This window comes from Mirounga leonina, unplaced genomic scaffold (assembly GCF_011800145.1).
Source record: "Mirounga leonina isolate KUSES-001 unplaced genomic scaffold, KU_Mleo_1.0 Mir_448, whole genome shotgun sequence".
Taxonomy (NCBI): Eukaryota; Metazoa; Chordata; class Mammalia; order Carnivora; family Phocidae; genus Mirounga; species Mirounga leonina.
This window is the reverse complement of record NW_023270758.1, coordinates 1,264,115-1,277,597: the sequence shown is the minus strand read 5'-3', so window position 1 is coordinate 1,277,597 and position 13,483 is coordinate 1,264,115. Positions and strand designations below refer to the sequence as shown.

General features: G+C 41.5%; 1 protein-coding gene across 1 annotated transcript in view; it reads right to left on the bottom strand.

Moving 5' to 3' along the window:
• The window catches only part of COG7 (component of oligomeric golgi complex 7), a 73,667-nt gene that overhangs the window by 36,041 nt on the left and 24,143 nt on the right, over positions 1-13,483 (bottom strand). The window contains exons 7-8 of the mRNA XM_034988061.1: positions 6,238-6,436; positions 645-772 (exon numbers count right to left, since the gene is read on the bottom strand). Of these exons, the coding sequence (XP_034843952.1) occupies positions 645-772; positions 6,238-6,436 (327 nt within the window). The remainder of the gene's footprint in view (positions 1-644; positions 773-6,237; positions 6,437-13,483) is intronic.

The window sequence follows — 13,483 nt, the reverse complement described above, 5'->3', positions numbered from 1 at the left end:
AGATGGCATCTCTCCTCTGGCTCTAAAGCTAGAATTCAAATTCCCTGTATCAAACACTCCAAAAGAATGTAGGGAAAGGAAAATGCTTCCTTCAGGGGCAAGAATGTAACTGAAATGGAACGGACTTTCTAGGCACGTCGCTAGAAAACTGAAAAATGGCAGGAGGTGGCAGAGTTTAACTAGTGTGAGATCTGCTCTTTAACATCAACTCGTGTCATGCTAGATCACCTTAATATTGGCAACGGAAATGCCTTCCCTCGCCCGTGGAGGCCCGCCCAAGCGAACCTGCCCCTGGGGCACCGTCCACGGAGGCTCGGCTCCTGTGCCCATCTGCAGATGTTCCTTAGACCGAAGGCTGCCATAATAAGAATTCATTAAATCAGGGAGATCATCAACTTATCCCCCCCAGAGATTTAAGTCTCTCATTCTGCTGGACCTTTATTTGAGATTTTAAATAGAAAATCAGTAGCATATCCGTGGTCTCATTTTACACTTGGATTGCAAGAGTCTACCAGGTACTTAGAGCCTCTTTTTTGCGAAGCTGTTCCCCATCTATGCACTTTCTCCGGTGCATCCCACCCCCCTCCCTGTGGCTGGCAAACCAAAGGACCCCTCCCTGGCCACTGGCAGTGCTGGGACATTACCAACGGCACCGCGCTGATCTGGATGAGGACGTTCTTCTCTTCCAGGTCGCCGTACTTCAGCTGGTACGGTTTGTACGGAGCATACACAGCCTCCACCAGTTCTGTGACTTTCACCAGGTTGTGCTCATCTTGAGGGAATCAAAAATTAAAATCAATAATGAACAAAGGGGCCGAAATTGCTGGAAAACAACGGGTGAATGGTACTCTACTGGAACTTCTCCGGTTTCATCTTAGGGGTGACTGCCTTTTGTTGATCTGCTTTGGCTGTTCGTGGAAGCTGCAGCAATCACTTCAGTAAATATTTTGATGAATTTGGGCTCTGGGTATAATTTGTCTAGAGCACTATCAAAGACGTCAGCTCCCTTCGTCCCACAACCCACCATGGCTAAAAGAATCCCTTCAAATGATAACTCTAGTCAAGATGCAGTTCCAGAAGTGCTACAGAGAAAAGGCTCTGCAGGAAGAACACTTTTCCAGGACTTTAGAGACAGGATACCTCATACGCTAGGCATTCCAAAAATTCCTATATTCGACTACATAAAAAAATATAAAGCATGTTTGTATCAAAAATCGAAATGGGCATATTCCAGGACACAGCAATTCAGCTTCTAGGCTGAACACTTACACCCAAGTGACTTCAGCATGCATTGATAATCTTTGCCTAAATAAACTTTTACACTGCTGATCTCCTAATCTTTTTGTTTCTTCTACATCTATTTGTAGGCCTTCTCTTGTAAAGAACAAATTTTCCTTTCTTGCTCTCTTTAATATAAAAATCCCCACAAACTCATAGATTCTTTTTATATTCATGCGTTATGATCCATTATTATCATTATTCATTTCGATGCTCAAATTATTTCGAATTTGGTCAGTGGTTGCCCTTCAGGCTGCCTCCTGTAATATTTCTGACAGATCCCCTAATCAGCTTTTAAGTGCATCAGCTGGAATCCAAAATCTTCTCTAGCCTGCAAGGACCCACGCGGGCTGACCTCAGGAGGTGAAAGAGGGAGGCAGTGAAACACAAAGGCTCTTTTATCCAAGCTCCCCTGCCTCTTACTTACGTGACTTTGTACAATGACAGACCTTTGGATGCCTGTTTCCTCAACTATAAGTTAAGGTTAATAATGGCGTCAATCTTATAAGGCCTTAGTGGAGATTACATAAAATCTGTGTCTAGCATGTGGTAACACTTCATAAAAGCCAGCTCTTTTTATTTATTACTGCCCCAGCCTTTCCTCCTTCACAATTCCCCTGGCCTCCAGCCTTCTCTCCAGTTCCTCGGAAGCACCAGGCTCCCTTCCGGTCACGTGCCGATCCTTCTGTCTGGAAGGACCTTGTTCTCCCTTATCCTCCGGGATCTGGTCACCACCCATTTTTCTTCCAGGACTCACTCAGCTCAAGTCACCGGGCTCGATCAGCTTTGTTGGCTCATATATGCTCCTAGAACCACTCGGCTTTTCTTCAAAGTACTCATCTCATTTTGTAATTATACACCCATTACTATGATCATTAGGTTATCTCCCACTGGAATAGATGTTGGGTAACAGCAGGGACAGTGTCTAGTTTCGCTCGGCATAGCAACCTCAGCATCCAGCATTCCAGCACTCGTCCATTTGTAGTTGAGTGAATAAATTAAACATGTTGTGACCTATCCATAAAGCAGTCATGAAAAATAACTGGACATCTATACATATAAAACACACACACAGCTGGAAACCAGAAATACAACTGGGAAGGCAGAAGGTAAAAATCTGTGGTGGTGGATCTGATTTGGAACAATAAGTATAAACTGGAAATATGTATTTCCTAGCTCTGTCCAACAAAAGGTCCTAGAAGCCCAGCAGTAATGAGTACCCTCGGTGTCCAGACCTTGTTCTAATACCATTTCCCACTAGAAGACACCAGGCTCCTTGGCAAAACACAGGTCTGAGACAGGGAAGGTATGTGTTCCTGGAACAGTTTGTGCCAAACAGCAAGAAAGCTCTCAAAGACTGATGGGCACATGTCAAAAAGATCCAGGAGGCAGCCCAAAGGGGCAACCACTGACCAAATTTGAAATAGTTCAAGCATCAAAATGAATAGTGGCAATAACAAATCATAACACAAGGAGTAAAAAAAAGAATCCATGAATTCACAGTGATATGAAAGTGAGGAAAGGGGGCACCAGGCTGGCTCAGTCAGAGAAGCATGAGACTCTTGATCTCAGGGTTGTGAGTTCAAGCACCACATGGGATGTAGAGATTACATATTTAAATAAAACTTTAAAAAAAAAAAGTGAGGAAAGAAAGGGAAATCTCTTCTTTATAAAAGAAGCCCTGTAATGGGGTGCCTGGGTGGCTCAGGCGTTAAGCGTCTGCCTTCGGCTCAGGTCATGATCACAGGGTCCTGGGATCGAGCCCCACATCGGGCTCCCTGCTTCGTGGGGGGGGCCTGCTTCTCCCTCTCCCACTCCCCCTGCTTGTGTTCCCTCTTTCGCTGTGACTCTCTCTGTCAAATAAATAAATAAAATCTTTAAAAAAAAAAAAAAAGAAGGCCTGTAAATAGATGTAGAAGAAATGAGAGAATTAGGAAATCATCATTTTATAATCAGCAGTGTAAAAGTTTATTCAGGCAAGGATTATCAACAGATGCTGAAATCACTGGGTAAATGTTTTTTGAGGATTAGTATATTCCTATGGGCTCAAAGCATCACCCCATGGATTACTTTTTTTTTTTTTTTTAAGATTTTATTTATTTATTTGAGAGATAGAGAGTGAGGAGAGAGCAGGTGCGGTGAGGAGCCGAGGGAGAAGCAGACTCCCTGCTGAACAAGAAGCCAGATGTGAGGCTCCATCCCGGGACCCTTAACCTGAGCCAAAGGCAGACACTCAACCGACTGAGCCATCCAGGCACCCCAAGGATTACTTATTAATTACAAAGAGGAAGAAGTACCGTAATAATGGAGAGATCTAGTGGATACATCTACCAAGTGATTAATCCAACCATCACCAATGACTGGACATTGTGTCTCCTGATGTGATGCCACAGGAAATACACACCATCATCAATGTAGCATTCTTGCCAAAATATTTCATCTAAATTTAATCTTGAGGAATCAAACAGTTCCAGAATATGGGACATTCTACTAGAAAATTACCCTGTATTCTTCAAAGAGGTCAGTGTCATGAAAGACAAAAGACAGATTAAGAGATTAAAGAGACAAGACAACCAGGTACATTGTGCATCAACTGATCTTAAAGAGAGGCAGAGGTGGGGAAGCAGCTATGAAGACTTCTGTGGAAAAAAAAAACTTTTGTGGAACAAATGGAAAAATTCATATATTAGGTGACATTACTGAGTAAATATTAAATTTGGGAAAGTTAATAACAGTAACAAAATACTCTATTAAAAACATATTTAAGGAGGGGCACCTGGGTGGCTCAGTCAGTTAAATGTCTGCCTTCTGCTTGGGTCATGATCCCAGGGTCCTGAGATCAAGCCCCAGGTCAGGCTCCCTGCTCAGTGGGGAGTCTCCTTCTCCCTCTGCCCCTCCCCCTGCTCATGCTCTCTCTCTTTCTCTCTCAAATAAATAAAATATATTTTTTAAGATTTTATTTATTTCTAAAAAAAAAAAAGATTTTATTTATTTCTTTGAGAAAGAGAGGGAAGGGGGGGGAAGAGCATGGGGGTGGGGGGCGGGGACAAGCAGACTCCCTGCTGAGCACAGAGCCTGACGTGGGGCTTGATCCCAGGACCCTGGAACCATGACCCAAGCCAAAGGCAAACACTTAACCGACTGAGCCACCCAGGTGCCCCAATAAATGAAATCTTTAACAAAATATATTTAAGGAGCAGCTGGGTGGCTCAGTCAGTTAAGCGTCTGCCTTCGGCTCAGGTCATGATCCCCAGGTTCAAGTCCCTGGTTAGGCAGGCTTCCTGCTCAGCAGGGAGTCTGCTTCTCCCTTCCCCTCTGCCCCCAACCCCCGTTCGTGCTCTCTCTTGCTCTCGCTCTATCTCAAATAAATAAATAAAATCTTTAAAAAAATATATTTAAGGATACAGAGACACTCTCATTCATAAAGAATCTGTACACGTATATAACACAAAATACTGTTTCAAGATGGGAGATGGAGAATGACCTTCCTTCTTTGTGTTTTCTGGGTTTTTCTATAATGAATACCTATTGTTTATTAATTATAAAATCAACTTAAATTATCTTAAATATTTAGTTTTTCTATTGCATAATCTTTAATATATTTCTAATTATGCCATGTGATGCATTAATTACTAAAATAGAAAAAACGTTAAAGGCAAAATAGAAAGTTAGAAAATATATCTGCAATATACTGGATAAACAATGGAAAAAAATCCTTACTACATAAGGATATTTTGGGAAGATACACCGAATTTTTAACAGTGGTTTTATATATATATATGTATTTATTTCCATTTGTGGAAAATGTGTATTTATATTTGAATTACTGGGAGAAAATAGAAGGCTGCCAGAGGCTCTCTCTGAGTGCTGAGGTGGTGAATCATTTTTATTCTTCTGTATTTTTAGATTTAAAAAAATACTTTTTTGAAAATTTCAATAGGAATCCTTAAAAATCTAAATTTCTATGGCTGGCTAACAAAGCACTTCTATGTCTGATTCTTTGGAGGGTGGTTCTCTCTTCTTCAAGAATGTCCTTCACCAGTGGGAGGAAGGCAACCTGCCCTTCTGCCTTTTGCCCTACCTTCATTCTACTCTGCCCTAGCGGGGAGCATGTCCTACACTCTAGCCCCTGGGACACCGCATCCTGGTCCCCTGGAAGCTATCCACAGCCCCTCAGCCTCTCCCACAACCGAGACCTGCCGAATGAGTGAGCCAAAACACCTATGAATCATCTGGAACTCGAACAATAAACACATTCCCTGGAATGTACGAAGTAATTATACGCAAATGTAATTAAAGAGAATAACTATTAAATACACCAAGTTGGTGACACATAGCAGCCAAATGGCAGAAGCTTCCTGAAGCGATTTCCTGATTTGACAGCAGCATGCGTCACAAGATCGGTGCTACTTGAAAGTTTATGACGCTTTTAACTTACAGGAGACACAGGTAACATACCACTGCTGTTTTCCTAAATGGGAACTAGGAGTGCTTTGCTCCCAGATATAGCTGGGGAATACCCATGTTCCCCGTAACCATCCTTAGTCCTGACACAGCCTCTCTGTCCTTAAAAACTTGCCGATTCCCCATCAAAAAGCTCCTCTAACCTATTTGTTCTCTTCAACTTACTTTTTAGGTTGAGTTGTCTGAGGTTTTATGATGCCTCAAAGGGAAGAGGACTCTACCCTCCCAATGTAACCAGCTGCCAATTCAAGGCCACCGATGCCCAGCTACCTCTTTTACATTCTAAGCCCCTGCTGAAGAGCCCATCACTTCCCCAGAGCATGCAAAGCCCCTAGGTAGCACTGGGCTTGGTTAATACATTAGGCAACAACCAATTCCATAATGGCAATGCTTTCATGGAAAAGCATGGAAATCAGTCATCTGAAAAGACAGACAAACCCAGGCCCCAGAAGCTTCAAAAAGAGCAAGTGAAGACAAGCCAGAAGGAATGTTTACATGGGTGGGGGAGCTGCGCCATCTCCAATCCCTTGGCAAAGTGGGTGGTGGTGTCATAGAACTCTAGCAGCTTGAGGAGCTCCAGCTCAGGCCCTGCCCTCTCCACGCTGGAGCTGAGGCAGTCGGGCAGAGTGGGCAGCAAGGTCCCCAGAGTCTGAATCAGCAGCACGGTCACCACCTCGTGGGGGTTCTTGAAAACCTACAGTGGGAGAGAGGTATCTGCGTTAGCACACAGGACCAAAGAGGAGCATACCTTTTAAAAAAGAAGCAGTCTCCTGGACTGCTCTCAGAGAAATCTCTCCAACAGCTGGAAAGTGGCCTAGTCAAGAGCTTTAAGCCCCAAGCAGTCCTTACCCCAAACTCGAACAAGCTCAGAAAGCCAAGTAACTGGCAGAACTTGCAACTTGTCCCAAACAATTGGCTACTTCATGTCTATTACTGGCGCCCAGTGCCTCTTTTCAAATCTATCACATGTAGTATTTAGATGGCCACCCAAAACTGGCCAGCAAGGATCGTGTGGATGACAGTGCAGAAACTGGGAGTGTGTGGGAGGTGGGGAACAAAATGGAATTAAAGAACAGCAATTCACCGAGTCAGGGTTGGAGGATATTTAGCCAGATTTGCAGACGAGCCCACAGCCACCTCTCTCTCCCCTTGACACAGATCTTCGGTAAAGATGGATTTATCTTTTATTCTAAGGACGACCAGGAAGAGTGTATCCAGGGCCTTTTAGATTATAGATTCACTTATTCACTAAGAGTCTTTTTTTCCTGTTTCATACACTACTGATCTCTTGGACAAAACTGGAAAAATGTACACAGTACATTTAGAGAGGGGTCTCAGAGACACCCCTGTGTTGATCAAGTGCTTTTTTTTTTATCATAACATAACTTAAATATGCACAAACATGAAAACAAGATATAAGACCATTCTTAGGTAACTCTAAGGCCAAAAAAGGTGGAAGTTTAAAAACTATAAAATCAATAAACTCAAATTTTATGAGAAAAGACCCTGAGAGGAATGAAAATGAAAACACAACTTCCCCAAAGTTACGGGATATAGCAAAAGCAACACTAAGAGGGAAATTTATAGCTTTAAACACATACATTAAAAAGGAAGAAGATCTCGGGCGCCTGGGTGGCTCAGTTGGTTAAGCAACTGCCTTCGGCTCACGTCATGATCCTGGAGTCCCAGGATCGAGTCCCGCATCGGGCTCCCTGCTCAGCGGGGAGTCTGCTTCTCCTTCTGGCCCTCCCCCTCTCATGTGCTCTCTCTCGCTCTCTCTCAAATAAATAAATAAAATCTTTAAAAAAAAAAAAAAGGAAGAAAATCTCAAATCAATAACCTAATAACACATTAAGGAACAAGAAAAAGAAGAAACTAAACCCAAAGCTAGCAGAAAGAAGGAAATAATAAAGATTAGAGCAGAGATAAATGAAATAAAGAATAGAAAATAAAGAATAAAGAATAAAAAGTTAATTTAAAAAATCAACCAAACTAGCTGGTTCTTTGAAAAGACCAACAAAACCGACAAACCTGTTATCTAGACTGACAAAGAAAAAAAAAAAAAGAAGCCTTGAATTACTAAAATCAGATACAAAGGTGGGTACATTTACTACAATTTTACAGAAATAAGAGGGATTATAAGAGAATATGATGAACAAGTATATGCCAACAAATTAGATAACTTAGATGAAACAGACAAATTCCTAGAAACACAATTTGCCAAAACTGATTGAAGAAGAAATAGAAAATCTGAATAGTCCTATAACTAACTAGGAAAGAGGCAGAATCAGTAATCAAAAGTGTGTTGCCCCAAAATTCATATGTTGAAGTCCAAACCCCCAGTATCCCAGAATGTGACTATCTTTGGACCTATGAGCTTTAAAGAGGCAATTAAGGTAAAATGGGTCATCTGGGTGGGCCTTTATCCAATCTGACTGGTGTCTTTATAACAAGAGGAGATCAGGGCACAGACACCCATAGAAAGAAGACATAGGTAGAAGAATGCCACCAGCAAGCCAAGAGAGGTCTCAGAAGAAACCAACCCTGCCAATAACTTGACCGTAGACTTCTAGCCCCCGGAACCATAAGAAAATGAATTCCTATTGTTTAAACCACCCAGTCTGTGACATTTAGTTATGGCAGTCCTGGCAAACTAATACAAAACACTTTCTAACTCATTCTATGAAGTCAGCATTAACCTGATACCAAAGCCAACCAGACACTAAAAGAAAATTACAGACCATTTCTCTTACAAATACACAATCAACAATACCCAACAAAGTAACAGTAAACTACATTCAGCAACCATATTAAAAGGATTATACACCATAACCAAGTGGGATGGGTCTACCAAATGAAGAGTGGTTCAATATATAAAAATTAATCAATGTAATATACTACATTAACAGAATGAAGGGAAGAAAACACATGACCATCTTGGTTAATGCAGAAAAAAGCACTTGATAAAAACAGCCTTTATGTTAAAAAAAATAAAACAACCAACCAAAAAACTCAATAAACTAGGAATAGAAAAGAACTTCCTCAACATGATAAAGGTCACATTAAGAAAAACAGCTATCATACTCAATGGTGAAAGACTGAAAGCTTTTCCCCTAAGGCCAGGAACAAGACAAGTATGCTATTTTATTCAACATAGTACTGGAAGTCCTAGCCAGAACAATAGGACAAGAAAAAGAAATAAAAGGCATCTAAATTGTAAAAGAAGAAAAAAATTATCTCTGTTCATAAACTATATGTAGAAAACTCTAAAGAATTCACACACACACACAAACTGTTAGTGTTAATAAGCAAATTTGGCAAAGCTACAGGATATAAAATCAACAAGCAAAAATCAGTTGCATTTCTATACACTAGCAAGGAACAACCCAAAAAGGAAATTGAGAAAACAATACCATTTATAACAGCACCAAAATGAATAAAATAGGAATAAACATAACCAGGGAGCTGAAAGACCTGTATGCTGAAAACAATAAAAAACTGCTCAAGAAATTAAAGACACAAATAAATGGCAAGACCATCCTGTGTTCATGGATTGGAAGACTTAATACTGTTGGAGTGCCTGGATGGCTCAGTAGGTTCAGTGTCTGCCTTCGGCTCAGGTCATGATCCCAGGGTCCTGGGATCGAGTTCCGCATCGGGCTCCCTGCTCCTTGGGGAGCCAGCTTCTCCCTCTCCCTCTGCCTGTTCCCCCTGCTTGTGCTCTCTCTCTCTCAAGTAAATAAATAAAATATTTAAAAAAAGAAGAATGACATTGGCTAACTCTCACTTCCAGATTTCAAAACTTCCTACAAAGGAACACTAATCAAAACAGCGTGGCACAAGCGAAAGGATAGACACATAGTCCAATGGGATAGAGAGCCTAGAAATAAACCGTCACATACATGGTCGAATAATTCTCACCAAGAGTGCCGAGACCATTCAATGGGCAAAGGACAGACTTTTCAACAAATGGTGCTCTGAAAACTGGATATCCACATGCAAAAGAAAAACATTGGAACCTTACTTTGCACCATTACAAAAAATTAACTCAAAATTAATTAGATCCAAACATCAAGAGTAATGTATAAAAATCTTAGAAAAAACATTTGTTTGGACGCCTGGGTGGCTCAGTCGGTTAAGCATCTACTCTTGGCTTTGGCTCAGGTCATTATTTCAGGGCTGTGAGACTGAGCCCAGCATTGGGCTCTGCACTCAGCAGACAGTCTGCTTGAGATTCTCTCCCTCTCCCTTTGTCCCTCTCCTGCTTGCTTTCTCTCTCTAAAATAAATAAATAAATCTTAAAAGAAAAAGGAAAAAACACTGGGGAAAATCTTCATGACCTTGGATGTGGCAATAGCTTCTAAGTGCAACACCAAAAGCACAGGCAACAACAGAAAAACAGATAAACTGGACTGCATCACAATTAAAAACCTGTGCATCAAGGAACACTGCAAACAGACTGAAAAGACAACCCATGGGGTGGGAGGAAATACTTACAGATCATATATCAATAAGGGATTAATATCCTAAATACAGATTGAACTCAAAACATAAAACCAAAACCCAACTCAAAACTGGGCAACGGACTTCAAGAGAATTTTCTCCAAAGAAAATAATACAAATGGCTGATAAACAAATGAAATGATGCTCAACATCATTAGTCATTAGGAAAACACAAATCGAAACCACAGTGAGGTACCACTTCACATCCATTAGGATGGCTATCATTAAAAAAAAAAAAAGAAAGGAGGGGCGCCTGGGTGGCTCAGTTGGTTAAGCATCTGCCTTCAGCTCAGGCCATGATCTCAGCGTCCTGGGATCGAGTCCTGCATCGGGCTCCCTGCTCCGCAGGGAGTCTGCTTCTCCCTCTCCCTCTGCCCCTCACCCCCCACACTCTTGCACTCTCTCTCTCTCAAATAAATAAAATCTTTAATAAATAAATAAACAAACAAGCAAAAGGAAAAGAAAATAACAAGTGTTAGGGTGGATGTGGAGAAACTGGAACCTTCATGTATTTGCTGGTGGGAGGGTAAAATGGTACAGCTGCTGTGGAAAACAGTCTGGCGGTTCCTCAAAAGGTTAACATGATGATATGATCCAGCAATTCCATTCCTAGGTGTACACCCCAAAGAACTGAAAACAGGGATCCAAATAGGTATATGTACACCCATGTTCACGGCAGCATTATTCACAATAGCCAAAAGGTGGGAGCGGTCCAAGTGTTTATCAACACATGAATGGATAAACAGAATGTGGTAGATATACATAATGGAATATTATTCAGCCATAAAAAAGGAATGGAAAATTCCAGTATCTGCCACAACACAGATAATCCTTGAAAACATTATGCTAAGTGGAATAAGCCAGACACAAAGGACAGATACTGTACAATTCTGCTTCTAAGAGCGATCTAGAATAGGAAAATACAGAGACAACAGAACAGAGGATACCAGGGCATGGGGGAAAAGGGCTTGGGGAGTTAATACTTAACAGTCACACAGTTTCTGTTTGGGATGATTAAAAAGTTCTAGATACAGAGAGTGGTAATAGTTAATCAACACTGTGAATATACTCAATGCTGCTTAACTGTACACTTAAAAACGGTAAATTTTATGTTATGTATATCTCACCACAATAAAAGAAAAAGTCACTTCAACTTTAAAACCAGCAAAATTCACAAGAATAGGACAGATGAAGATGACACCCTGCAAATAAACTTTTTCATCATGAATTCAATCTGAGCACAGGTTCCTTTGAGCTCACAGCATCCCTCTACTGCTTTGCAGTGTGTGATGAGGACTCTCGCACTGCTTCTATCTCTAGGCAAACTACCGACTACAAAGGAAACATCAAGTTGGCTATGGCATTAAACAGAATGCACTCGGTGCCACTGCATACATCATGTAAGTACTGAGTTTGTCCCCAACAGAACAGGGACACCAACATGGTTATCAACATGAATGCACCTACTCAATCACATGACAGCCATTGGTCCTATGGCGATCATGTACATAATCCAAACTATGCTTTTTTTTTTTTTAAGATTACCAAAATAATAGAGAATTCACAAAACTTTGGTGAACACCTGTTTAGTTTGATAAACGTCCCTGCTGGAATCTGAGAGAAAGGAACAGAGGAAAAAACCAAACAAGCCAACGAAGAATGAAAGGACCAAACTATGGAAACCTCCCCGATTCGTACTCCTTGAGCAACAGTCTTCCAACCGTCTCCCGGATGCCACAGTTGAGGTGGGCCACTCTTTCTTGGCATCTAAGTGTCTCAAACTGGAATTCATCCTCTCCCCCTGACCTTCCCAGACCTGCTTCCCTCAACTTTCATATTTCTGACAGTAGCATCTCCCTTCCAGCACAATGAAAATCTCCCCTCTGACTTTTCCATTATCAGTTACTAGGCCTTAACAACTGTCCACTCTTCTTGAACTGGATGCCTTTTACTCATTGTGTGAGGCCAAAGCTTCCTGCCTCGTCTCCAACCTTTCCTCATCAGATCACTCCTTCACTACCTCCAAATTCGTTATTTTTTAAATGTTATTTTTAAGACTTACTTACGTTTTCAATATTTAAATATTTTAAGATTCATCAATTATTAACATCCTGCCACATCTGCTTTATTTCTCTCTCTGACACAGGTCTCATGACAGGCACCTCAGCATGTACCTCTTAAAAATGGGGCCATCCTGGGGCACCTGGCTGGCTCAGTCGGTGGAGCATGCGACTCGATCTCAGGGTTGTAGGTTTGAGCCCCAGGTTGGATGTAGAGATTACTTAAAAACAAACTCTTTAAAAACAACAACAACAACAAAACGGGGGTATCCTCTTACATCACAACATTACAACTCATCAAACTGAAATAATACCTTTACGGTCCAAGTTCAAATTTCCCCAACTGTCCCTATAATGTCCTTGATGGCTTTTTTGTCATCATGCAGAATCCAATCAAGGATCATGCAGTTACATTTAGTTGTCATTCATTCTTTTTTTGTCTCCTTTAATCTAAAATCAACTCTTTTTTTTCTTTCACAAAATGGACATTTTGGAGAATCCAGGACAATTGTTTCACAAAATGGTCTTGCATTTGAATTCGTCTGCATGTTTCCTCATAATAGCATTAGGGTTAAGCCTTCCGGGCAGGGAAACTACATAGGTAATGTTTTGACACCAAAATCATTCTTAAAACAGTAATGTCATCATTCACTCTGTGGCTCCTGTGTGGCGGAAAATGCCATGCCGAGAGGCTTTGGGAAAATAAGTGATGGCAAATGTCCACTGGAAATGAAGTTCCTCTGTCTCGTTGTCCCCTAAGTCAGAGGGCACCTTTCAAACTGCACTCTTCCTCGAACATTGGGTGTATTGTGTGAACAAGGGAAACTAACTCTAGGCCAGGTGCGTTTCACCTGAAGTTAAGATAAAAACAATCCTGTTTGGTCAAACACCACCTGACCAAGGGCCTCTTGCTTCTAGATCAGGAGATAATGGCCTTCAGGAATTCCACAGGCTCCCTGGCTCAACAACACGCAATACTGCCACATTAGATTCTATTTAAGATACAGAGAAGCACGATAAGAAAAGTTTTAAGGAGACCCAAAGATGTTACTGCCTTGGGTTTCGAGGCTTATCTTTAACCCCTTTGGTGAGGGCAGCGAATAGAGAGAGGTTCCAAGCAGTGCTTGAAGCAGGGGAGACACCACTCCCAGGGCAGTCGCCCATTCCCCAGGACCCAA